Genomic DNA, 26,628 nt, shown 5'->3' with positions numbered 1-26,628 from the left:
TGTGTGTGCACTTCGGATGGGTTAAATTCAGAGCACGAATTCTGAGTATGGGTCACCATACTTGGCTGAATGTCACTTCACTTTTTCATATACACACACACATACACACACACACACACACACACATATATATACTGTACACATACATACTGTATATATAAACTGATACCTATGAAATAATCAGTACATTTTACTTTTAGATGATTTCCAAAGATTTCCAATAATTTCTTCTGCTTGTAGCCTTATATTTCCTTGCAATTATTGTAGTATTTTCTTTGAGCTGGTCTAATATCATCATAGGGCTGATCGTCATGTCGACGTCTGTAAAAAATTGATTTACATGGCACATCAGGGATACAATTCATGGATTTGGATGCCAATTTATTCAGTGGCCGAGAACGTGCTACTCATGTGGCCAGATTGTCTGCTGTAAATTTCTTATTACGGTGCAAAATGTATTTAAAAAAATACTTTGGCAAATGATTGGTGTCCAAAGATCAGTAAGAATGATTTAGAAGGATTTTGTATTAAATGTATTCTTATTCAAAGAGTTGTGTATCCCTAATCTTAGCTCCAATCCTACACAGGATGACAAAAAAAATACCTCCTCAGCGAGTTGCTTGAGTTTGTCTAGCCAGCCTTCAATGACGCTCAAGCAATGATTAACATCTGTGGCTTCCTCTAACATGCGTTTTGCTCCCTTCATGATGTTCTCCAAAGCACTGTCCCGTAACATCTTTTGCTGAATATCCAGGGCCGTGAGATTGGGCTTCCCCACCATGTCAGGAATTTTGAAACTGAGACGCAGAAGTTTGTATCATTTAAAACATGCATGACAAAAATCCTGATGAATGTTGAGCTAAAATGATATTACCTGCTGATATCTTCCATTAACTGATTGATGAGCTTCAGCCAGATTTCTGCTAGCGTTGCGTCTGTAGCTTTGGACTGTACTGCAGATTTTAATGCATTGAGATTTGTTTGCTGCAAAAGGAGGAATGGTATTAACAGGTTTGATCCACAAAGAATGAATTATACTCCCACAAGTGGAGAACCACTGGTGGTGTGTGATGTAAACAGTGTTGTGGACTGCTAGAAACTTTAAACCATTCACTTACCAAACAGTCAGATATATACAGAAGGATATTCAGCGAGTCTAACCGGTGACTGATATCCTCCCAAAAGGATGTGATGGAAACCACAGGCTTGGTGTCGGCCCAAGGCAGGTAGTAGTAATTATTACCTGGAAGAACACGACAAAACTTAACACCACAGATCTCAATAGCTTTATTTGACACCAAATACTTTGAAACGTGCATTACCATCAAAAACAGCACAGCTGTATTGTGTGGTCGAAGCCAGAGGTTTGCATGTTAGGTCCATCTTGTTTCCATAGTTGCCAATGCTAACTTCAAATTGAATGGGCTCCCCGGTTTCTTGGATCATAGTTGCACTATGAAACACTGCACACAGACAATACTTCCTTCTGCACTGGTATTTCTATTCAAAGAAAGGAGCCGAAGTGTAAATAAAGGCGTCAAGTGGAAAAACTACTTTGTATGGGAATTCAACAAAGAGCCTCACCTGAACAACTAAGATATCATCGCTTGGTATTTCTTCCACAGACTTGTCAGCCTTCCCATCAAGTTTAGTGGAGAGTTCAACAAGAATTCTACCTCGGTAAGCCGCCCCTTCACCCTGCGAACACATACAAATCTTTCAGCCTAGTTGAAATGCATTTTTGCTGCAAAAAAAATCTTAGGAATGATTTAGGAATGGAAACGTATCAGATTCATCATCTGCACTTGCCTTGCCTAAATTAAGGTCTTCATAAGGGTCAGATAAGACTGAGAACTCTCTCGGGCTGCCATACAGATTTATATAGCAAGGGCCAAAAGTAGGCAGGAAGCCCATCTCAGAATTCCCAGTCTCTCCTGTGAAAAGCACAACCAATAAAAACTTTTCTAGTGACATGATAGTAGTTGAAGAGATCTTAGAGTGAGGTTTGTTAAAGCATCCCAAATGCAAAGCTCCTTAGATTAGTATTTTGATTAGTATTATATATTTTTTGAAGTGATTGAAGATCATTATTAAACTCCTGCTATGATTTCAAGAGTACAGTACATGGAAAAAGAAATTGAATGTCAGCAAAATACGATTGTACACAAATGAAATATTTTCACAATAACAAGATATATACACACTACCGGTCAAGTTTAATGTTTTTTTTTTATAAAAGTTTCTTATGGTCACCAAGACAGCATAAAAGACCGCTTTCAAAAACATTATTATTAGTATTTTTTAATTACTCCAAACTTTTGACCAGTAATGCAAGCGAGATGCATTATTATCCCATGCCATTTTATTAGGTGATCAATGTTATTGTGAATTGCATTATTTCATTACTTGGTGTGCAACATGATGCATAACTTGCCAAAAATAGCATAAGTGTTTTGTGCTAATGCTAATTGGAAGAGTGTGCACAGGGCTTTGTAAGCGTAAAGTAACTGCAAACCCTTGGGTACCAAATTCTTACAGACCAATGACAATGCGTTTAATGAAACTTTAAAAGTACTTCATGTTAACTAATGTTTTTTTTATTATTATTATTCCTATATTGTGTGTTTGGACACAAAGGATTGCAGATCTGGAATCGGTGCAGATATTCAACCTTTATATGTTGAAAACCCATCTCCTGGATGATCCTCTATCACAAAGAAAACACACAAAAATGTTTTGAGTTTCATAGCACAGTCTCAAAAGATCAGGACATGACCCTGCATTTAAAAAGTAAAAAGTTTGACATGAAAAGGTTTTGCATATACCTTCAATTTCACCACCAGAGGATGCTATTTTGGTCAGATCCAGATACGTGGTGCCTATGACATCATTCCTACTGAGGCGATCCCTGAGAAAGAGGGGGAGTGAGCTTAAATGTTCCAGTGTGTCACAGAATCGGTCCAGCTAGGGGCTGTCTCAGCTTTTCCACTGTTCCCTGAGCAGCTGTAGTCTGGTTTATGGGGAGGAATGCATTGTGGGAGAGGTTGGGACGGCACTGCTATGACTCATACTGCCTGCTTGTGTCCTCACAGCTCAAAACACTGACCACATTCTAAGACTAGTAACACAGGGAATTCTCTCAACACAGATTTCAAAAGTTCATATCCGCAGAGGCGGATCTTAGACTACGCTTTGATGCTCACCAATCAAATACAGTCAGCTTGATTCTTTCACACATGGACGGGAACTGTAAAACAAGTGGCACCAATGGGAAACTTCAAAGGACTAACACATTCATAAAGTGCAGAACCAAATCTCTCCCAATCCAGCCAGTTACCTTGACTTGTAGGTTGAGCTGTTGGTTCCACTCTGGGTTTGCGTTTTTCTCAATGATTTGTGTACACAGCTAAAAGACATAATTAGTTAAGACAAAAGGCATAAGCAGTAAGTGTGCATGTCTGGGTGGTCTGTACCTTTTTGCCAGCAAACCAGGCTTCAACAAATGGATCCACTAGATTTTTCTTGTTTTCTTGACCTCCGAATGTCTCTTTTAAAGTCTGGGTGATGGAATCATCCACTAAAACAAACAAAAAAAAACATTTCAGTGTTACAACTTCTGTCACTTTTAAGTAGAATTAATTTTTTCAAAGACTGGGGAAAAAAAACCAGAACAACTTTCTAAATACAACCTTTGTAGTAAATGTTACTTTTATAGTTCACAAAAAAAATTGTATACAAGTGTACTCAGCTATGCAAGTTTATTTCTTCATCGGAACAGATTCAGAGAAATGTATAATGGGTTTATTATTTTATCACACGCCCACCAGTGGATCCTCTGCAGTGAATGGGTGCCGTCAGAATGGGATTCAAAACAGCAGATAAAAATGTCACAAGTAATCCACATGACTCCAGTCTATCAGTTAACATCTTGTGAAGGGACAAGCTGTGTGTCTGTAATATGTTTTTAACGTGAAATCACTGCTTTAAACCAACATGTGAAAAAGCCATCTCTTCTGAATCAGTGGAGAAATATGTAACAGTCAAGCACTGATCACAAGGGAAACGGTCCAAAACAATTGTAAACAAATGTCAGTGGATTTTGATGTGAGAGGACAACTGGGGATAGAGGTTTATTTACTGGAAGAAGCTATATTATGGATTATACTTTGGTAATTTGGCCAGAAGTGATGATTTGAAATGTCTTAATTGATTAATTTATTTCCTGACGAACAAACAGCTTTTCACTTCACAATGTTAATTGATGGACTAGAGTCATATGGATTACTGTGTTGATTTTATAAGCTTTTTGGACTCTCGTTCTGATGGCACCAGAGGATCCATTGAGCAAGTGATGTAATGCAAAATTTACATTACTCTAAACTCATATACGAGTAACTTTTCAGTAACTGTTCACTTTGGGAGAACTATTCCTTTAACTTAAATATTTTCAACTACATCAGTTATACTGAACAGTTTCTTGACTAATCATTTTTAAACACGAAAACATGCAGTATGATTCAAATAATCATTAACATAAAATACCGGGTGCCTTCTGATATTTTCAGTCATTTGAGAATCAAAATGATGCGTCTCTCAGCTGGGAGCGTTAACAGCCAGAGTGACCCAATGTGCCATTTCCTGGACTTACAATAGACACCCAAATCATATGACCCCAAAAAGATTGTATGCTGTGTTGCTCTCTAAAACATATGCATAAGGAATAACTGTAATACTCTGGGGGACGTCCTCAGCCCGAAACACTTTGAGTTTGAGAGTAACCCATCGAAGAGCGACACCAGTGGGCAGCAGCAAGTTACTTTCCACATCATCCTTGTCATTGTCCTGCTGCTTCCTTTCCACCTGCCAAATAGACATTAACCAGTGGGATCAGTTAATACAGATTGTATAGCATGTTTTTTTAGTTTCAAAATTAATGACTGGCAGAGAGCAGGGTTTTATTGTTTAAAAATTATTTTAAGTGTGTGCGATTGACAAATTACAAAAACAAAATGTTTATGCAATCTATAGTATAAAGATGTTATTATGTTCAGGGGACGCACCGGTGGTTCATCACCCGTTCCCAGCACATACATGCTAACTTTGAGATAACCCTTCGCTTCCGAGCTCGAGTCATCTGGGTCATTCAGGAGAATCCATTTCTTCATAATACAGTGAGCTGGGATGAAAAAACAACAACAACCTTTTGTGTTCAACTACTGATAAAACGTAATGAATATTTCGTAGTAAACAGAAAATTACCTGGTTCATCATAGATGTAACCAATATCAAGCTAGAAAATTAAATACATTCATAAGTTCATTTTGAATTAGAGAGTGGGTCTCGTACTAAAAAAACTTTTGAATTTCACTGAATTACCTTGAATTCACCCATGAGACAGTCTGCTCTGAAAGAATTAGAGTTATACACCTGCAGAAAAGAAGAATAGCATCATCAGCAGCAACTCCTTCATTAATCAATACATTCGATTTCTATTTTTCATTAAATATACGATCATTTCAACTTGATAAAAAAAAAAACAAAAAAAAAAACAAAAAAAAAAGCAACAGCATTTTTCTTACCCGGAAGCTTACAACCTCATCAAACAGTTCAGAGGGCAACATGTTGACATTAAAAAAGAGTATCTGTAAAGAGTTATACATATAGCATTCAGGGACATCAATTTTAATGATAAATAATGCATTTTCAAATAATCAGGCATAGAATATAACATTTCAACAGGGAAAGTTTCACATTCTTCAAAATATCTTCTTCTGGCTTCAGCAGAAGAAACAAACACAAAGGTTTGGAACAAATTGTCAATTTACAACAAATTGTAAATCGAAAATTTTTGGGTGAACTAGCTCGGAGAATATAAATCACAAATTTATCTTTTATCAATTTATCTTTTTCCACACAAAGCTTTAGTGCTGATTTATTGGAATATAGCTTAACTGTGCGGACCACTTTTGAGATTTTTTAAATGTTTTTACAGGCCTACTTTAAATAGTTGTAGCATGGAAAAGTGAGGATGAGTGTATAAACGACAAAATCAATTGATCTACTGAACTATGAGGAACTATTCCATTAAATCTTCAACTTTCTACGGTCTACCTCATCAAAGTACGGGTTATTTCCTTTCCGGACCCTAGTCCTGTGTGTCTCTCTACACACATGCACTTTGACCACAGGTTTGATGTTATTTCCAGGCAACTGACGTCCCTCAATCACCCGCACGCGGATCTTTTACAGAAATGGCATTTTAAAATGACTCAGAAGTATAAGAGTCAGCATTTCAAATAGAAACCATACTGTATTTAATGACTACAGGACAATCCCGTACCTGAAAGTCTTGAGGTTTATTAGCCAAACTATGGCGTTTTCTGATCCTAGGCCAAATTTTCTGGCCGGGCTCACCAGAAGATGTGACTGCGCCCTGTCCCCCACCATCAGTGACATCTCCCTCTTCACCCTCCGCTGATCAACCAAAAATATATATAATGCAGAACATCATGGATTAGTCAGACCTAACCAGTATGGCAAACATGCAATTAAAGCCAAAATCTTTTTGCAAAATAAGCTTCACAGATTATTGTAATTGACGTCTAACCATGAAATATCTGAAAAATTTATTTTTTACACTTCATTTTCACACCATCAAGCATGTCATCCGTGTAACACTCATTTGCGAGATCAAACAGAAAAACATTAAAGCACACTCAGTTAACCTGTGTTCACAGCATCTTGTTGATCCTGTGGGTTTGTCACAGCACCGGCAGGTGGCTCGTAGCCAATCGTCATGCTAATGGATGCCTACAAAAGGATGCAACAAATAATGTCAAATAGACTACATAAATACTGACAGTGATGCGATCAATACAAAGCTCATCATTAATTAGGTGATCAGATTTATTTTTGTTGACTATGAAAACATGCTTCTCAGGTATGTGTGTGATGACTAAATTATAATTAGTCAATTAAGCCTGTAAAGTCTGCTATGCAAAATACAGTATCAATTGTTTTAAATAAAGCTGACAATCTTACTTCTTGGTAGTTGAAAGTATTTTTACAAAGTGCACAATAAAATAATTTCATCAAAGCATTTAATAAGAGCATGCAAATTATTTTAATTTTGTGTAAATGAGTTCTGCGAGTGCAGATTACAAGTGTAACAGCTTATAACAAAATCTAAAATATATTTAGTTATTTTTTTATTTATTTCTTGTGTCTTAAAGATAAAAAGAAAAAACACTCACTCCTACACTCTTGCCATTTTCGTCCATTAGAGCCAAGTTTTTCACTGGGAGAGATTTAACTTTGCTACTGGCAAGGGCTTTTAAAGAGACCTTTGCAGAGCCAATCAACCTAAAAAAAAAAGCATTTAATTAAAACAAAGTCCTGTGGAAAAATCAAGAAGGCTAACTGTACCACGTTTCAGTAAAACATCCCAGATCTGTCTCTCATATAATGTTTCAAATGCTGCTGTGTGTACTTTTCATTTGCATTTAAAAATAGTCAGGGAAAAATGCCTGACCCTATTTATTTTCATAATTCATGTTCCTGGTCTTATAGTTAATCATGCATGAGTAACTATTATTTAAAATAATAATAATAAATAAATAAATAAAATAAAATAAAATAAAAAACCCTAACATTTATATAAAAAAAAAAAATTAAGTCTTAAAACTCTGCTGGTAAAACAAATTAATACAAATGTTTAATTCAATGCAAAAACTCACATAAATATATTTTTATAGCTTGGTTAAGGTTAGGAAAGAACTGTCAAAAGATGGAAATGAGAAAGTGCACAGACAAAAAAAAAAAAAATGAATACTGAATTAGAGATTTCTGACCCTGTGGAAAATGCATTTTGAGAAAACAGGGCTTTAAAGATCTGTATTGTGATGGAAATCTACTCAGGTAAATAAAGGAGTAGAGTGCAATAAAGTAGTTTGGATGTTTTCTTAACATTACGCCAAGCCAAAAACCCAAAATCTCAAACTGTATCAGTGCCTGAAAAGCAAATGCATGTAACTTTAGTGATCATTTACATAATTGTTTAATGAAGAATTTACATCTAAACTCATTTTTCCTTTTACCTTGTAGTAATATACTGTATTTAATTCTATGCAGCATTCATGTCATTGATTTAAAAAAAAAAAAAAACTTTTGCAACAACAATGCATTTGCTCTGTTTGTGTTACTTGACATTTTATTGTAAGAGCTCTTAAATAAGAACTCTTAAAGGGATAGTTCACCAAAAATATAAATAAAATTCTGTCATTTTAGTCCTCAGCTAATTTGTGTAGTTGCACCAATATCAGAGTTCCTGTGGACTATTTTCAGGCGCTGCTTAATATCACTACGCCTGCTGCATCCATGGTACCGCAGCAAATTTCCTTGATTATTACACTGGAATAAGAGTATAGTTCCTTGCCATTTCGGCCAAGAAAATCGCAACTTTTCATTTTCCATTGTTCTTAGTACATGTAACTACAGAAGTCAAGTTTTAAATAGGAAAAATCTCAAATCTGTGGTAATTTGAGCAAGATGCTAACAATCTAATCAGATTCAATGATCTATGCTAAGCTAAGCTAAAAGTGCTACTGTCAGACCCGGAGATCGGCTGAATGGATTCAAAAACAAGATGTTCTAATTACAACAAAGCCAAAGTAGAATGAATGAGAAAACTGATAAAACATTCCTCACAAAAACCTTATCAAATCAAAAAATTATAAAAAATTATGAAAGCATCCTATGAAAATTAAAAAAATTCCCAGTATAGTCTCCAACCTAATATTCAAACCCTGATGATACAAGATTCAAACAAACATGCCAAAGCAAATGAAGCAAAAGGTAACCACACCCTACTACATTTCGCCTCATTCCATTTCCTTTATGGAATGTTACTCCTAAGATCCTTAACCTGAGGTGATTCCAAGTATGATTAATATTTACTAACCTCTAGGTAACAGACATTGTTTAAACATCTCAGCCTCCCTGTTCTTTAGCACAGACACTCATTTATCTCATGGAGAATTAAACTCTGAATGTACGGTTCACTACAATTCTGGGCTTGCGGTAAGCAGTCGTTGGATTAGATCAGTGCCGTGATGCTCTTCATTTGCCAGACTCTCAAATAGAATTGATTTGAAATGCAACAATATTACTTTTGTTCCAAAATAAATATGCACACAACATTTTGCCAAGTCTGTTGGTGGATCAACATCCAGGGGCTACATTCTCAGACAGTCATAACCTATATCATTAACTGTTTTATTAAAATAAAGACAAAATAAATTAAAAATATTAGATAGATATATGATGAACTTAGTAACAAAATAAGAATCACAAATGCCAAAACAATGCCGTCTATCAGGTTTGTAAAAAGGATAAAGATTTAGATATGAGCTGCTTAAGATATTGTGATTTCAATGAGAAAGAAATTTGCAAAACCAGCTCTTTCAGAGTCAGTAAACAGTAACACAGGGAGACACTTTACATCCCACTCATATAGACAAAATATTAGCAATATCTGTTGTTTTTTTTTTTACTCTAATTACCCCATATTAACTACTTGGATGCTACAACAACATTTTGCTTTCAACACCCCAACAGGTAAACAGTAACAATCAGTATAATGGTGTTCTTAAAGAGATAAGGAGCTGTCACAGCCCAATATATTTGCTTTTTCATCCTAAATATGCAAAAAAAAATATTTTACTGAAGTAACCAAGGTATAGTTATCAGAATAATAAAATGGGAGTGAGATCCTTACAAAACAACTCTGTTCTCTTTACTTGGGTTCAAAGCATCTTAATATCACTATAGTGCAATTTCGCAGACTACCAAAATATTTCAACCACTGATAATACACTGAATAAACAGTTGCTGGTATCCATTGACTTCCATAATTTGGGAGAAATCCTATTGAAAGGTCCCTTATTGTACACTTTTATGTATTGTACACTTTTATGTATGAGTTTTATTTTAGGTTTTGATGTCCATATATTGCAGTATAATTACCAAAAACCATCTCAACAGCTCCTTTCTCAGTCGGTCTGCTAAGAACAGGTCCATTTTAGCCTGTCTAATTAATATTCATGAGCTTCTCTTCTGATTGGCCTACAGGCCAACCACAGGTAACTAAGGTCAGCTGACGTCACAGCGCTAGCTGGAGGCAGCAAAACAAAGGGGAAACTGGAAGCTGCCCATTCAAAACAGAGCAGTTTCAGCTACGAAAGGAGCTTAAAATATCATCTTGTTGTGATGTTGGGTGCCAGAATCGACGTAATACAGCCTCAGAAAATTTGATTGAATATCAGCTGTCACTGCCAGACAAACCGATGACAGCTATGGTTAAACGCAATAAAACAAGCAACGATCATCAAAAATGCTAGTGTTTGCATCGCACACTTATTGAAAAGGTTCAATAAAGTATTGTCTTTTGTTGTTATGGACGAGTCTACAGATATCTTGCCATATGTTTCTTGCATCTAACGATGTCATGTATGAAAAAATGTCTGTGCATATGTGTAAAACAACAAACTGATGATTTATATATAATCATTTGTAATTTTATATACATTGTTGTGATTTATTGTGGCTGGAACAATAATGTAGCTGTAAAAAAAAGTTGCCTGCTGAATTTAAAATTATATACAGTACATCTTCAACATGACATGATTGATAGACATGATGAGTTTGTCTTTACTATACACTAATAGATGTGATCCACATAGTAACAATCCTGTCAGATCATCCATCCTTTGAGTGAGTGTAACGTTACAGGTGGGCCAATCTGGTTTCATGGTTTTCAACAAGTTTCAGTGCGGTTATTGCTCAATGCTCAGCAAGGACACGAACGCAATGTTGTCTAGGGGTTTGACAGAAGGGGAGTGGGACGGTGGACGGTGCTCGGGGTGGTGACTGAAGGAGGTGACTGTGTAGTTCTGACGTAAACTTTTTACGGAAGTCACAACGTTTCGTGAAAAATCACAGCTACTTTAAGCAGGATGTGTGCATTTTACTGTGGACTGACTGTTTTGAAATGTAAATGGTAGTTAAATAACCCCTAGACCTCAGTTACCCTGAAAAAAGTCAGGAAATTTCAACTTTGACAATATGGGACCTCTGAAGTCAATGGCTACCAGCAACTGACTGGTTACCAACATTTTTCTAAATATCTACTCTTGAGTTCAGCAAAAGACAGTAACTCATTCAGGTTTGGAACAAACTGAGGTTGAGTAAAACATGACAATTTCCATTTTTGGGCAAACTATCACTTTGGGTGAATTATGAACTACCCTTAAGTGTAACATCCATTTTGGACAATGTAACTATTAATACAATGACTACATTAATTGATTAAAGTATTTTACATAAGTATGAAGGTGTGGTTTTATATGCTTAAAAAAAAACCTTCAGAAAATTTTTTGGTAGACCCTAAAACAGCCATGTGACATCAACAAGACAATATGCATCATGTAATTGCATAAATGTACATTTCAGCAGGAGTTATGTGCATCTTTGTGTTTTCCATTGGATTTCATCCAATGCTGTTCTCACAGAAAAAAAAATCTGGAATAACTGACACTGTATGAAACTGGTCTTAGCCCTCTAAGACCCCTATGTTTCTTTCAATTGATGTCTTTATGCAACAACTGCATTTCAGACCAGTAACTAACAATCAATTATTCATCCAGTACTGTGAACCAAACGCCTCTGTCCCACCCCTCATGGCATTGTAGAGCAGGTCTGAACACGGTTGTGAAGGTGTGTGAGCTGTAGGGAATTACAGTGTTGAACCAAGATTAACATGGTTTACTATTGCCCTTAAAATGCATCAAGACGGATGTGAATCAGTCAACCAACCAAGGGTATGAGCTGATGCAAAACTTTATTGAATTCTGTCTGCATTTAAAGGTACAGGTTGTAGGACCTGCCACGAGAGGCAGGGCAGGAACAATAACAATCGCGTGGTTTGATGACGCTAAGGAGGAGCGTGGAATGATGGGATTTGTTGTCTTCTACCCAAGCACTGATGGCCATCAATCAGACGGAAAGATAAATCATAAAGTGAAAGTGAAAAGTGAAGTGACATTCAGCCAAGTATGGTGACCCATACTCAGAATTTGTGCCCTGCATTTAACCCATCCGAAATGCACACACACACAGAGCAGTGAACACACACACACACACTGTGAGCACACACCCGGAGCAGTGGGCAGCCATTTATGCTGCGGCGCCCGGGGAGCAGTTGGGGGTTCAATGCCTTGCTCAAGGGCACCTAAGTCGTGGTATTGAAGGTGGAGAGAGAACTGTACATGCACTCCCCCCACCCACAATTCCTGCCGGCCCGGGACTCGAACTCACAACCTTTCGATTGGGAGTCCGACTCTCTAACCATTAGGCCACGACTTCCCATGGATTTAAATCATGGATTTAAAGCGAGTTAAACGATTTGCGCGAGTAGATTACATACAAAGTCAATTCAAAGATGCGATCAGACTATGGATCAGACGCGTCCTCGAGGGGTCTAGAGATGCGATGCCCCGCATTTGGCGTGTATACCCTATAATACTAATCTTGTTGATCGTTATAATATCATGTGTTTTCTGTAAAGATACGAATCAAAACAATTCACCTGTCGAGTAAAACACAAGCGAGATCGGCATCTCTTTCTAGTTGAAGTTTGTCGCGAAGCTACTTCCGCATTTGACAACAACATTAGCTGTGTCTTATTTAGAAAGCTGCACCTTCCGAAGGTCGCATTCAAAGGCTGCATATGTCATCGAGGTTGTCTCATTTCAGAAAAGCAAGTAGCACACTCCGAATGAAACCTTCGACTGCGACCTTTTTTCACAGGAATTTCGAAGGATACATGAGGTGTATCCTTCGCTGCTACAGATAACCCACAATTCTTTGCGTCACCATAAATAACCGTTGTTTATTTGAAAAAATGACGGCGGCAGATCTACACACAAGTGGAGATGTGGTGTTTAAATGTAAGTATTTTAAAGTTCTTCATTTTTTTAAAGTTGAATTACATGTGTGTAAACATGATTACAAGTGTTTAGCTCCTCAAACATTGAATAAAATTAAACGGGTAAAAACATTTTCTTTTCAAATGACTTTCCAAATTTAGAAATAATTTTCCTAAATATTTTTTTCTTTAACAAGTGTGAGAGCGGAACGATGCTATGTGCTGGCATAGCAACGTGATACTTCCTGTTTCCTTTTCCGTCCATCCTACGAAGGCCGTCTCGTTTAATCCCAGGTTTAAGGACACTCCGTATACGCATCCTAGAGAGGATTCGACCTCCAGAGGATGCGACCTCCGGAGGACGTGGCCTTCTAAATGAGACACAGCTACTGTTGTCATGTGGTTTCTACGTCAGTAAAGGCGGTAACGAATGGTAACTACGTCATTGACAGACGACTGCACTGCCCCGTGTCACTGTTTAAAATGGGGAATTTTCTCATGATTTACAAGTAGTTGAAAACATTAGAGATATTGTTAGTAATCAGCTGGACAAAATATATAACACTAGCCTAGTGGTTTTTGAATATTTTACTGCAAATATCTTACAAATTGTACCTTTAAATTAACTGCAACCCTGCAAAATGACTTTTGAGAGGAATGCACCTCTTAAATACAGGAGGTCAAAACTTTTAAATCAGATATGCCCTAAACTTCTCTAGTCACACAGCTTGTATTTGATTAGGGTGGAAACAAAAGTTCAACATCACACTGTTTGTCTTACACTGGTTGCTAATATTGAGGATATGACTCAAATGACTGATGAGCATTTGAAAAACACTTACTTGTCTTTGCCAAGAGTTTCGTAGTCTTTCACAATCACATCAATGTAGGAGGAAGAATCAAGAGGAACACCTTTTAAATCAAACTCAAGCGTCTAAAAGGGAAAACAGCATTCAAAACTTAAACTCGCTCAGACACTGGAGAAATGCACTATGCAGAAGATTAATAGGCCTATGCAAGAAGTAATATGCTCGGTTAATTGTAAGATTATTAATTAAACAGCATGTGCATTCGCCGTTTACATACACAGGGAAACCTTTTCCATTTAATTAGCGTTCAAGTGTATAAAAACTCAACAGACCTCATTCCACACTGGGTTCAATTCACTGCTAACGTGCTTGGTTTTCTTCTTTTCGTCTAAAATGATTAGAAACCCATCAAATTAACCAAATTAATAGTTGGTGCCGTTATTGTGCGGTCTAATGGGTAAATAGGAAACACGAGGAGTTCTTACCTTTAAACAACACAGATGCGAAGGGGTCTGGACTGCCCAATTTCTTTTTGGGCAGACCCGCCGCAGACTCGACTGCCACGCGCAACATGACAGAAAAAAACAGGGATTCAATTAGTGCACTTTCATAGTGATGTGCGTCTGTATGTGAAACTGCGTGCTCATTGCAGTGCCCTCATCCATTCGGGAGAGTTTGTGATGGGTGTGGACTTACTTCAGACTGCCTACCTGTTCAGCTCACTTGTAATGCGGATGTGATTCTCACAGTATTTGTTTTAAATGGTACATTTAAATAAAACGCTTGATTAATCGTTTATTATTTTATTTGAGATTATTCCTTTTAATTGCTGAACCAAATGCACCAAAGTCACTGATCACATTTTAAAGATTAAGAGCTGAGGCACAAGCGCCACCTAACGGTATGTCGCGCGAATCACAAAGCCTCTTAAAGTCGAACAAATAAAGGCATGTATTGTAAAGCAGGGCTGTCCGACCCTGCACCTGGAGAGCTACCGTCCTGCTGACTTCAGTTCCAACCCTGCTCTAGCACACCTGTCTGTACTTATCAAGCAACCCTGAACACCTTGATTAGCTAGTTCTGATGTGTTTGATTGGCGTTGGAGCTGAAATCTGCAGGATGATAGCTCTCCAGGAGCACGGTGGGACACCCCTGTTGTGAGGATTTAAGGAAGTCTTCTGTGGTGATGGTTTAGGTAAGTTCGGTCCTAGAGAGCCGCAGTCCTGCAGAGTTCAGCTTCAGCCCTGATCAAACACACCTGAACAAGCTCATGGTGTCTTCAGGCTACAGACAGGTGAGAGTTTTTTTAGGGTTGGAGCTGAACTCTGCAGGACTGGGGCTCTCTAGGACCAAACTTGCCTACTCCTGGTTTAACAATTAGGCATCATTCTTCAGAGAGTGAGAGAATCCACACTCTTTGGGAGCATGTGTTGCCTTTGCCAACTAAGTTTCAGAGAAAGTTGCTAAAGGAGGGTCTATTCGTTGCTTAAAGTTATGATGTCATTGCATAATCAAGATGCAAAATCCTCACATCAAATCTCACCAAAAAAAAAAAAAAGATTCGATATTAATTTAGATGTGTTTGTAAAATTACAGTAAAATTACAAAATTGCATTGAAATTATTGAACACTTTTGAATGATTAATTTGTGGGTTGAACAAATCATTCTTGCTTGATTGGAATAGCAGCTAAGCTAATTATGTCTCTGTTTCTCTGTTTGTGTAACTAGGATTTACACAAGCTTCAGTCTGGATCCAGCCCTGGCAAAGACCGTTGCCACGGTTCTTGTGGATTTAGTCTGTCTTCGTTTGTTCTGTTTTTTCATGTCATTCCAGACAGACTGGAAGATTTTCAGATCAGATCTCGGTAGCACTGGCTGTTGGCAGACTCCTTGTACAAACAAAAGTCTCACTGGATTATTTAACCCCTTAACTGTCACCCCGTCCCCAATACGGGACACCTACGTTTACTTCACTATATTACAATAAAATCTAATCTAATCTTGACAAACTATATATCGTTGGAAAGGTCTAAGACTCCCAAATATATATTTTACCAATGTTTTTTGTTAAAAATTATGTAGGAAAAGTAATAGATTAATTTATGACAAGAGTGCACCCTCAAAAATCTACATTATAACAGGAGTTTTGACCTTTGTTTAAAAAAAAGACTTCTTCATTGCCTTTTTCTCTATTACATTTTAGAAATCATCAGAAATTATATATCAACTGAAAACTTAAAATCTCAAAATTCATCCTTTAAAACACATTTTAAAATCAGACATTGCATAACCATGTAAATGGTACATCAATATCATGTTACAAAATGTTTTTTGAAAAAATTTAGGTTTGTATCATGCACATTCAAGTCTATCTTTGAAAAAGTGAGTGAAAGTTAAGGGTTAAATTAATGGCAAAATTAATGTTGAGAAATGTAAACTGATATTTCCTACCAACAAACTACAGCAAAACATAGAAATGATTGGTTTAAAACCATTTTTAAACTGGTGAAGATACTAGTGTTCTAATAATTTTGGCCACCACACATGTTGACAACCTGTATTTCTTTATATAGCGAACAGCCTAAATTGGGATGTCTGGTCCCATTTAGAGCACTAATAATCTGGATTTGGTAGTCTCGAGAAGTCTATATCTGGATTATTGTGGGCCAAAACAAAAATTGCTTTGAAAAAAAAAAAAGTCACAAAAGTAAGATAGATCCTGGCTTGCAAAATGTGGGAATCTTGGGTCCAGTTATATAAACATAGCCACTATGTTAAGACTGCGCCTTCAGGGCTAGTTTGACCGACTAGCATTTAACCAAAGGGTGATCAGAATTGCTTTTTGGCTTTAAGTTATATTTTTATTACATTTAGTCATTTAGCAGATGCTCTTATCCATAACGAGGACAAAAGAAGCAATCAGACCAATCTTCCAATATCTAACTATTTAAGAGTAGTTTAAGCATTTTATGTAACTGGCCACAGAAAATGTTTTGACCAACTGGGCCGAGGAATTAAATGCCACATGTAGCTGTTGATGAGCTTCTCCGGCTTCATTTGAAACCGTTTTGTTAGTGGAGCAAAAACAGATGTTAATATAGTCTCTAAAAAGTTAAAAATATATTGCTCAAATCAGGCTTAGTTTGAATTGTCAGACACATTCAAGCACATAGTGGAGATCTTTTGATAAATTTAAATTAAATTTAAAATAAAAGCATGATAAAGCATGGAAATACCATGAGCACATTAGTGATCAGTCTTCTCTTGCATTGAAAATAAGTTCGTGAAAGTAATACAGTTGTGTTTAGAATAAATAAGTTAATAAAGCTACATTTTTTACATTATATTGGGTTTTCAGTCAGGTTGAATTCATTAAAACTGTACAAGACCATTAAATACGTTTCCAACAGATAGGAGAAAATGATCAAACAAGACTTTAAGTGCTTTATGTTACAGCACCATGGAATATTACTACATGTTTTCATTTAAAAGAAAAAACAATAGATAAAGGGCAAATCAGCACACTGAACACTTTAAAAACAACTGAATTTTAGAATGGATGATGCAGCAGTTTTCTGGCTTCTCTCAAAAGCCATTCTCTCCAGTCTCTCTGTGTAGAAACCATTGAAGTCCAGCCTATAAAAAGAAATCTCATTATTCATAGCACCTCTGTTGAGCAGACTGAATTTTAATGAGGGTTGCATAAGCTTTTCAAATGCTTGCGCTACACATTTCTGTTATTAATGCTCAGCCCAGGTTAAATCAGTAAACACAAATACATGCAGAGGGAAATTGTACCGAAAGGTTCTTTTCACAACTTGTCTGTAGATGATGCTGATCATGCTGTGTTCACAGTCACTGGTACTGTGAATGCTGAGCTTTTCCAAAAGATCCAGCAATAATGTGCTGAAGTTACTGTCAAACTTGCTGATAGTCGCCTCAAACCCAGAGTCAGACTGAAGGGCATCCACATGCTCAGCTAGGAACTGGGATCAAGACAAAGAGATGAGATAAAATATGATTATTATTTATTTTAAATGTTTAATTATAAATATATAATTTTATTTATTTATTATGGTGACAGTGATTACACAGCCTGTTTTTAAAGTGCCTTTTTAATGCCAATGGCTCATTTTAGAGGCCAGTCTTTTTTTCTCTGCCTCTTCTGTCTGGTCAGCGTAGGCTGAAGAACCCTCCATAGTGTCGTGCTCGAGAGTCAGGCACTTCATCTCACTGTCTATCCCAGGGCCGGCCCTGACCAGTTTGCTGCCCTAGGCAAGATTTTACCTGGCGCCCCATGCATCACAGCCCATTTCACCCTGTCATTGTGTTCATGACACTCATAATAAATCATCATATTAGAATGATTTCTAAAGGATCATGTGATAGACCGGATGTCACATGTGACACTGAAGAATGGAGTAATGATGCTGAAAATTCAGCTTTGCATCACAGAAATAAATGATAATTTAAACTATAATAATTGAAAACAAATTATTTTAAATCGTAATAATATATCACAATATTACAATTTTTTCTGTATTTTTGATCAAATAAATGCAGGCTTGATGAGCAGAAGAAACTTCTTTCAAAAACATTAAAAATAGTAATATTTCCAAACTTTTGGCCTGTACTGTATCCCCCCAAAACTGCACAACTGTAGAGTAAAACATTAATAAAAAAGTGATAATAAAAAATGCGTCTTAAAACTGACATGATTGCACAAAATCCCAGTCTGGGGACTCAGAACTCAGAACAACTGCTAACATTATGTTTAAGGTAAAAATAACTGCCTTGAAATTATAGTATCTTACTCCTATGCAATAAATTGTTCATTCACTACATCTCTTTACCTCTCTCTTTATCCTCTTCTCTTCTTTTGGGCACTGTATCTATCGCAGACTATGCTCATTTATAATGTGTCATGTAAATTCGGCCTTCCGTCACAATCAGGAAACTTTCACCGTGTCTAGAACTGGCGCGAGCTGCCAGGCCCGTTTCTACGAGCTGTGTGTTAACAAAAGCAGTGCTGTCTACATTGGATGCAGCGTCGGGCACGCTACACAACTAAATTACCAACAACTGATCGCGCGCTCGGTTTCTGACGCACTTCAAGCACTCGATGCAGGGGCGGACTTTACCATTAGGCAAAGGTCGGCAATTGCCTTGGGCCCCGAGCTACCTAGGGGCCCCCAAAATGCCCCATTAACTTGCTTAAAGATTTTTTTTTTTTTACTTCGTGCAAAATATATATTTCTAAAACTCCATTTGCGAAAAATGGCATCAAATCATTAGTGTCGCAGACAGGAGGGCCCCCCCCCACCTCACTACATTGGACTATTCCATTATTTCACTTACTGCGCATCTGCGAAAGTGACAAGGCTGTAATGCTGACGAAGAAGAAGTGATTGACAGTGATAGAGTGTACAGAGAGAGAGTGTTGACAGTAAAAATGAAGCGAAGCTACCCAAGCGGTGCTGGAAAAAAGGAAGAAACGGGAGGAAAGCAAAAAGTTTTTAGCAAATTTTATTAACAAACTTTTTTGTGATGCCCGGCCCCGCTGACAATGACAACAACACTAACACCATCACGACTGTTAGCACTGCTGCTAGCGTGGAGGAGCTACCCGTTGCCGCCGGCGCCGCCAGTGCTAGCCCAGGCTGCTCAAGCGATATTGCTGCTAACGTTACATGCACGGCAATTTTACAGGATGAGGAGGATCCTTCAACTGCAGCTGCAGGTAACAAAACTTCCGCGTTCACTTTCAGTGACAGTGATAATAATGATGACGACGTCTATGACAAAAAAGACAACAATTCCATTTCCAATCAACAACTAATGAGTACTAGCAGTCATTCTGACCAATGTGTTACACTTGAACTTGAAGATGACCCAGCACTCTGGCCAAAACATCTCACTGACAAAGAGCGCTGCTCAATAGTGCAGAGAGGCCCAGTTCAGAGCAAGGATAGAATTTATCCTAAAAATCAAGAGGGCAGAAGATTTACAAACAGCAATTATTACCTGCAAATGAAGAATGGAGAAAAAATAAAGAGGTCCTGGCTCGTGTACAGTGAAAAAAATGACTGTGTTTTGTGCTTTTGTTGCCGCTTGTTTGGTAACCGAGAAAAGGCCACTCAGCTAAGTGCAGATGGGTTTAATTACTGGAAAAATCTTTCTGCACACTTGAGACAGCATGAGAGGTCTGCAGAACACATCACAAACATGGATGCTTGGCGCAATCTTTCACAGAAACTACAAACCAACACAGCTATAGATCAGGTAAACCAAGATCTAATTGCTCTTGAAGTAAACCGCTGGAAAGAGATTTTAAGACGACTTATTGCAATTGTAAACCATCTGGCAGAGCACAATCTTGCATTTCGTGGCCACTCAGACAAATCGTTTGAGGCTGGTAATGGAAATTTTCTTGGACAAGTGCAATTAATGGCTCAGTTTGACCCAGTGATGCGAGAGCATCTGAGGAGAATTCAGGCAAAACAGCTAAGTGACACCTATTTAAGCAAGAATATCCAAAATGAGCTTATTTCCCTTGTGGCAAAATGTACAACTGATGCAATTGTAGAGAGAGTGAAAACAGCCAAATACTATGCAGTAATTATGGACTGCACTCCAGACCTCAGTCACAATGAGCAGCTTTCAGTGGTGCTACGAATTGTTAATTGTGAATTATCAAAGGGGGTCTCCATCCATGAGCACTTTGTTGGATTTCTTCAGGCACTTGACACAACAGGAAAAGGCTTATGTGAGACATTTTTAGGCCAACTAAAAACACTAGGATTGGATCTTTGCAATTGTCGAGGCCAGTCTTACGATAACGGGAGCAACATGCAGGGTAAAAAGCAGGGAGTCCAAAAGAGAGTGCTGGAAATAAACAACAAAGCGTTATATGTTCAATGTGGAAGTCACACACTGAACCTTGTTGTTGGTGATGCAGCCAAGTCCTCCGTGACGTCCATCAGCTTCTTTGGGCTGATACAGCGACTTTACAATCTTTTCAGCTCTTCAGTTCAACGTTGGAGTATTCTCAAAGAACACGTCAAGAATTTGACACTTAAAGCATTATCAACAACCAGGTGGGAGTGCAGAGTTGAAGCTGTGAAAGCTGTTCGCTACCAGCTGCCTGAAATCGTGAAGGCATTAACTGCTTTAAAGGAGTACGCCACAGAGAAAAGAGATGCAGATGTTGTCTCAACAGCTGAAAGCATCTGCAAGGAGCTGCAGAAATGGCCTTTTGTGGTAAGTACCATTGTGTGGTACAATGTGTTGTTCCAGATAAACAAAGTGAGCAAGATCCTTCAGAGCCCCAAAGTTTCAGTTGAGACAGTGAGAGAAGAAATCAGGGCAGTGAAAGAATTTCTTCAGGAATTTCGCAGTCATGGATTTCATTCTGCGAAAACAGATGCCAGGGAGATAGCAGAGAAGCTTGAGGTGGAGATGAGCTGGCCTGAGGTGCGTCAGAGAAGAAAAACCAAACAGTTTGATTATGAGGGAACAGAGCAGACTCAGTCAACTGCAGGAGAGCTATTCAAAAGAGAGTTTTTTCTACGTCTAATAGCTACAGACAGATTTTCCAACATGGAAATCTTCTATGAGCTTTATGGATCTCTCTACTCAGTCGACACAATGAGAAGCACTGAGAAGGAAGGGAAGCTGGATGAATGCTGCCACAGATTAGAGCAAAGAATGGATGACATTGATGCAGAAGATCTGAACCTTGAGGTTAAGGGTGCGGTTAGGTCATTCCCGCCACATGTCTCATCACCATTTGAGATTCTTGACTATATATATATATAAAGAGAATTTACTTGACATATATCCAAATTTGAGTATAGCTTTCAGACTCCTCCTCACTCTCCCTGTTACAGTAGCTTCGGGTGAGAGAAGTTTCTCATCACTGAAACTAATCAAAACGTACCTCAGATCAACTATGTCACAGGACAGGCTGTCTGCTCTAGCTGTTCTCTCCATCGAGCAGGAAGTCAGGAAGTCACTGGATATGGAATCAGTGATAGCAAGATTTGCTGAGGCCAAAGCTCGCAAGGTCAGATTATAGTGCTTTAGACATGACAATACAGACACTCACTCACACAGACTCACTCACACACACAGACACACAAAAGGGAGAGCAGGAGAAAGTCAGTGAAAGAAAAAAGGTTATTTTTACTAAAATGATGTTTCCATAATTGATCACTTATTGTCTTGTGTGTTTCTTCTCACTTTAGTAACACAAGACAGAAGTCCAAAAACAACATGTAGCAGCAAGCAGATCCATATAGAAGATACTATCAGAACAACCAAGGTAAATGACAACCAATGACAGCTCTTCCCTGTGTAAATAGACAATACATATTATTGTACAGAGAAAATTTTATGTAAATACAATTTTACAGAGGATACATCTGTTAAACAGAATGTTGTTCTGTGTTTTTTATTTTTCTTCTCTCTTTCTTACAGATAAAACTCCAGATGTCTATACATCATTGCTGTGTGAAGACTGCTGAAGAGAAGTAACAAGTAGGGCTTTTTTTTTTTTTTTTTTTTAAAAATAAGGATTGACAAAAGGAGGGAAACAAGAGATGTAGAGGGCCCCATGTCTGTGTTTACCTTGGGCCCCAAAATGTCTAAATCCGCCCCTGACTCGATGAGCGGGGGAAGATTGAAGAGCCGGACTTTTTTTTTTGTTGCTTTATTTGGTAGTATTTCGAATTAATGGTTTTTAAATAGTAGCCTATTATACAAAAAAATATGTAAAAAAAAAAAAATTCACTCGTTCACTCATTCTGGCGCCCCTATGGATGAGTGGCGCCCTTATCATTTGCCTATAATGCCTATGCCGCGGGCCGGCCCTGGTCTATCCTCATGCTGTGAGTGAACAGCTGCAAAATAATCCAAATAAACACTCCAGTATCAGCATGACAGAATAGTAAAGCTACATTATGAAATAATAGCAAATTTGGGCATTTCACAACACATCTTCTGCTCACCAAGCCTGCGTTTTTTTTAATCCAAAGTACAGCAAAAGCAATAATATTGTGAAATATTTGTACTATTTAAAATAAACACTTTCTATAATTTTTAAATTTAATTTATTCCTGTGATCAAAGCTAAATTTTCAGCATCATTACGCCACTCTTCTTCATTATTATTATCATCAATATTTAAAACAGTTGAGTAAATTTTTTTTCAGGATTCTTTGAAAAATCCAAAGATCTGCTTTTATCTTAAATAAAAAGCTTTCGAGACATTATACACTATACCATTCAAAAGCTTGGAGTCAGTATAATCTTTTTTTATGGTGGAGGGGAGTATAGTTTAGGGTTTTTAGTACTGTATACCGTTTTACTGTATTTTTTATCAAATAAATGCATTCTAAGTGATCATAACGGACTTCAAAACTTTTTTTTTAATCGTACCAACCATATAAAAAGCAGGGTTTTCTCAATAATTTGTGTATTTTTACCAAGTACAAAGTACTACTACAGTAGCAACTTTGTTACAGCCCACTTATTAGCCTATAATGGAAATGAAATATGGATTTAGTTTGCTTCTAAATGTTTAACTTTTGATTATGAAATGTTTGTTAAATTAGTTAAAATGTGGGCAGTATACATGTTAAAATGGATTAAAATATGCTGTATTAAGAAATGTTCTCATCTGAAATAAACAGATGAGAGTATTTTACAAAGTTTATGATTACTTTTATAGGTTTTTTTAGTCAAAATGATGTAGCTTATTATTTACTAATAGGCTCACTTTAGAATTCTGTAAGTCCTGCAAAATTATCTGATAATTCTTTATTAATTACTAATGGGTTCCCTATGTTTTCACTTTAGAATAGGCTTAATGTTTCAGGTTCAAAATAAGTCCTGCAGAATTATTTGATAATTAATTACTAATTACTAATGGGTTGCCTATGTTTTCACTTTAGAATACTGTTTGAGATTTTAAGTAATTATTCAGGAATTATCTGATAATTCTTTATTAATTACTAATGGTTTCCCAATATTTTCACTTTAGAATAGGCCTAATGTTTCAGGTTCAAAGTCCTGCAGAATTATTTTATATTTCTTTATTAATTACAAATTGGATACTTGTATTTTCACTTTTCCTCAGGCTTTGCCTTACATACAGAAATGTAATTAATGATAATGAGGTATATGCCAGCCTGATCTCACATATTACATATTTGTGACGTAAATTAAAACTGTCCAATACGTATGTGCCTTTACGTATTTACAGTGTCGTTTACGTATTATCTGGACGTAATTACAGGTTCCATACGCATCTAAATTTACGTAAAAACAACCTCAAATACGTACAGATAGAACGTGTTCTCTGACCAGTCAGTTATCCATAGCCCTACTTGGGATGAAGCTGCTTTTCAATGCGTATCTGATTAATTTGTTATTATATACTTATGTATATTTTCCCTTTTTATAATTTTTTTTTTATAAAATGTAAGATCCCTAAACCCCACCCAAACCTACCCATTTTATACAGAATGTTAAAAGAATAAAACATAATGGACAGAAATTTGTAGGAAAATTATAATTTTAGTAAAAATATAACATTAAAACGTTATTTTGAGCCACTAACGTTAATCCTACACCTACCCCTAAACCTACCCATAACCATTTCTTAAAACTACATAACGTTACTGTTATAAATAAACGAATAACTGACAAACAAACGTAACTGTAATGAATTAAACCTTAATATTCATCCGGAAGAAGGAGGCGGGAACCGGCGGACAATCAAATAACATTTTAATACAAAATAAACACCAAACAGTGCACCAGCCCCTCACGGACGACTGGTGCGCTCAAATAAAAATTCAAACACAACCCGGTGGACGGCGACGGCTCCTCCGGTTTTGGGCAGCCGGCAGGAGTCCCCCGTTCCCTGCTCCTCCAGATACCTTCACGGAGGCAGCAGGCTCCGGCCCGCTAGCGAACGGCGCCGACTCCTCCGCTCCCTCACGGACGGCAGCCGTCCCTCCATACCGTGGGCGGTCGGCAGCGAGCTCACCTGTCCCCGGCAACTCGCTCCAGTCCACCACCTCGAGCGTCCATGGCGGCACACTCCTCGCCAGCTCTGTGGCACCGCGGATTCACCACAGCGGCGAGGGATCTAAAGCAGCGCGTCCCTCCTTCTCCCGGGCTTCGGCACCACTGTAATGAATTCAACCTTGCTAATCATCGGGAAGAAGGAGGCGGGAACCGGCAGACAATCAAATGGAACTTTAATAATCACAAAATAAACAAAACAGCGCATCAGTCCCTCACGGACGACTGATGCGCACAAAATAAAAACCACAACACAACTAAAAGCCCAGGCCTGGTCCTCTCTCGTCCTTCACTGTCGTCGCTCCAGTTTTATATCCTTCCATCTCCTCTGTGGGACTCAAGACCGGTGGTGGGTCGCAGGTGTAGCGGATTTCCCAATCACTCCACCGGCCTCACTCGTGTTCCCACATCCCTCGGCCCCGCCCCACTCGTCACAGTAACGTTAATCATTTATTTTTTGCAAAAATATCAAGTGGTACCAAAAGTAGTTCAAATGATAATGAGTTCCAGTCGCAGTCTTCTCTGGAGGTAATAGTTTTTATAGGGTACATAGCAGAATTTAATTTATTAATCCGTAAAATTATGAATCTGTCTTCTCTCCCTGAAGGCGCTCTGCCGCAGTTCTAGGACCCGTTTTTCGTGACAGCACCACCTACCGTACTGGACGATATGGCGATGGCTGCAGTTTCAGGACCGCAGTTCTAGTACCGTTGGTTTAGTTTGCAGTCACGTTACTTTGTATATAGCATCAATATAATAATCTCAGTAGTATTTGTTTTTAAATGTGATTTTTGATTCAAAATGCAGCAGAGGTTAATTACTAAGTGTGCTTTGAGTCACAATTTTAAATTTAAACATGAATTTACACAAAATATAAATGAAATACCAATTTTGTAAAATTTATGTAAAACAATTGTAAAAAATGAAGAACCTTAAAAGTCTTAGTCTCTTGAATTATACAGTACATTGATTAACCTCCTTAAGGTGAATTAGCTCATTATCAGCTAAGTTAAAGTTGGAATCAGCGTATGGAGTCACTAAATTACAGCTGATATTTTAAAAGTTGTTGAGAGGCAAGACAAGACACAAGAATGAATCAAGAATGTTTATTTATATATACATATATATACAGTACAGACCAAAAGTTTGGAAACATTACTATTTTTAATGTTTTTGAAAAAAGTTTCTTCTGCTCATCAAGCCTGCATTTATTTGATCAAAAATAGAAAAAAAAATGTAATATTGTGATATATTATTAAATTATTAAAATAATTGTTTTTAAATGTATTATACTTTACATTATCATTTATTTCTGTGATGCAAAGCTGAATTTTTAGGATCATTATCACACGATCCTTTAGAAATCATTCTAATATGATGATTCATTATCAAAGTTGGAAACAGTTCTGCTGCTTAATATTTTTTCAGAACATGTGATACTTTTTTAGGATACTTTGATGAATAAAAAGTAAAAAAAAAAGAAAAAAAAAGAAGTTATGTTTTTAAAATATAAATATTTTGTAATAATATACACTACTGGTCAGTAATTTGGGGTCAGTAATTTTTTTTTCTTCTTTTTAAATAAAATCAATACTTTTATTCAGCAGGGATGTGTTAGAATTTTTTTTTTTTTTTTTTTTTAATAAATGCAGTTCTTTTTAACTTTTTATTCATCAAATATATTAGACAGCAGAACTGTTTCAACACTCATAATAAATCAGAATATTAGAATGATTTCTAAATGAT

The 26,628-nt window shown here is 37.2% G+C and overlaps 1 protein-coding gene across 1 annotated transcript in view; it reads right to left on the bottom strand.

Moving 5' to 3' along the window:
* Positions 1 to 14,474, bottom strand: part of LOC132122033 (myoferlin-like) — a 42,315-nt gene extending 27,841 nt beyond the window's left edge. Inside the window, exons 1-23 of the mRNA XM_059531877.1 lie at positions 14,277 to 14,474; positions 14,124 to 14,179; positions 13,825 to 13,916; positions 7,254 to 7,362; positions 6,726 to 6,810; positions 6,341 to 6,474; positions 6,112 to 6,240; positions 5,580 to 5,642; positions 5,377 to 5,427; positions 5,260 to 5,290; positions 5,061 to 5,176; positions 4,734 to 4,860; positions 3,474 to 3,577; positions 3,338 to 3,406; positions 3,204 to 3,247; positions 2,826 to 2,908; positions 2,672 to 2,707; positions 1,810 to 1,934; positions 1,585 to 1,698; positions 1,323 to 1,500; positions 1,119 to 1,243; positions 875 to 984; positions 605 to 797 (exon numbers count right to left, since the gene is read on the bottom strand). Coding sequence (XP_059387860.1) covers positions 605 to 797; positions 875 to 984; positions 1,119 to 1,243; positions 1,323 to 1,500; positions 1,585 to 1,698; positions 1,810 to 1,934; positions 2,672 to 2,707; positions 2,826 to 2,908; positions 3,204 to 3,247; positions 3,338 to 3,406; positions 3,474 to 3,577; positions 4,734 to 4,860; positions 5,061 to 5,176; positions 5,260 to 5,290; positions 5,377 to 5,427; positions 5,580 to 5,642; positions 6,112 to 6,240; positions 6,341 to 6,474; positions 6,726 to 6,810; positions 7,254 to 7,362; positions 13,825 to 13,916; positions 14,124 to 14,179; positions 14,277 to 14,364 — 2,262 coding nt within the window. The 5' untranslated portion in view covers positions 14,365 to 14,474. The remainder of the gene's footprint in view (positions 1 to 604; positions 798 to 874; positions 985 to 1,118; positions 1,244 to 1,322; positions 1,501 to 1,584; positions 1,699 to 1,809; positions 1,935 to 2,671; positions 2,708 to 2,825; positions 2,909 to 3,203; positions 3,248 to 3,337; positions 3,407 to 3,473; positions 3,578 to 4,733; positions 4,861 to 5,060; positions 5,177 to 5,259; positions 5,291 to 5,376; positions 5,428 to 5,579; positions 5,643 to 6,111; positions 6,241 to 6,340; positions 6,475 to 6,725; positions 6,811 to 7,253; positions 7,363 to 13,824; positions 13,917 to 14,123; positions 14,180 to 14,276) is intronic.
* Between the last annotated feature and the right edge of the window lie 12,154 nt (positions 14,475 to 26,628).

The sequence above is a fragment of the Carassius carassius genome, chromosome 40 (assembly GCF_963082965.1).
Source record: "Carassius carassius chromosome 40, fCarCar2.1, whole genome shotgun sequence".
Classification (NCBI taxonomy): Eukaryota; Metazoa; Chordata; class Actinopteri; order Cypriniformes; family Cyprinidae; genus Carassius; species Carassius carassius.
Note: the sequence above shows the minus strand (reverse complement) of the source record. Positions and strands in the feature narration are given on the sequence as shown.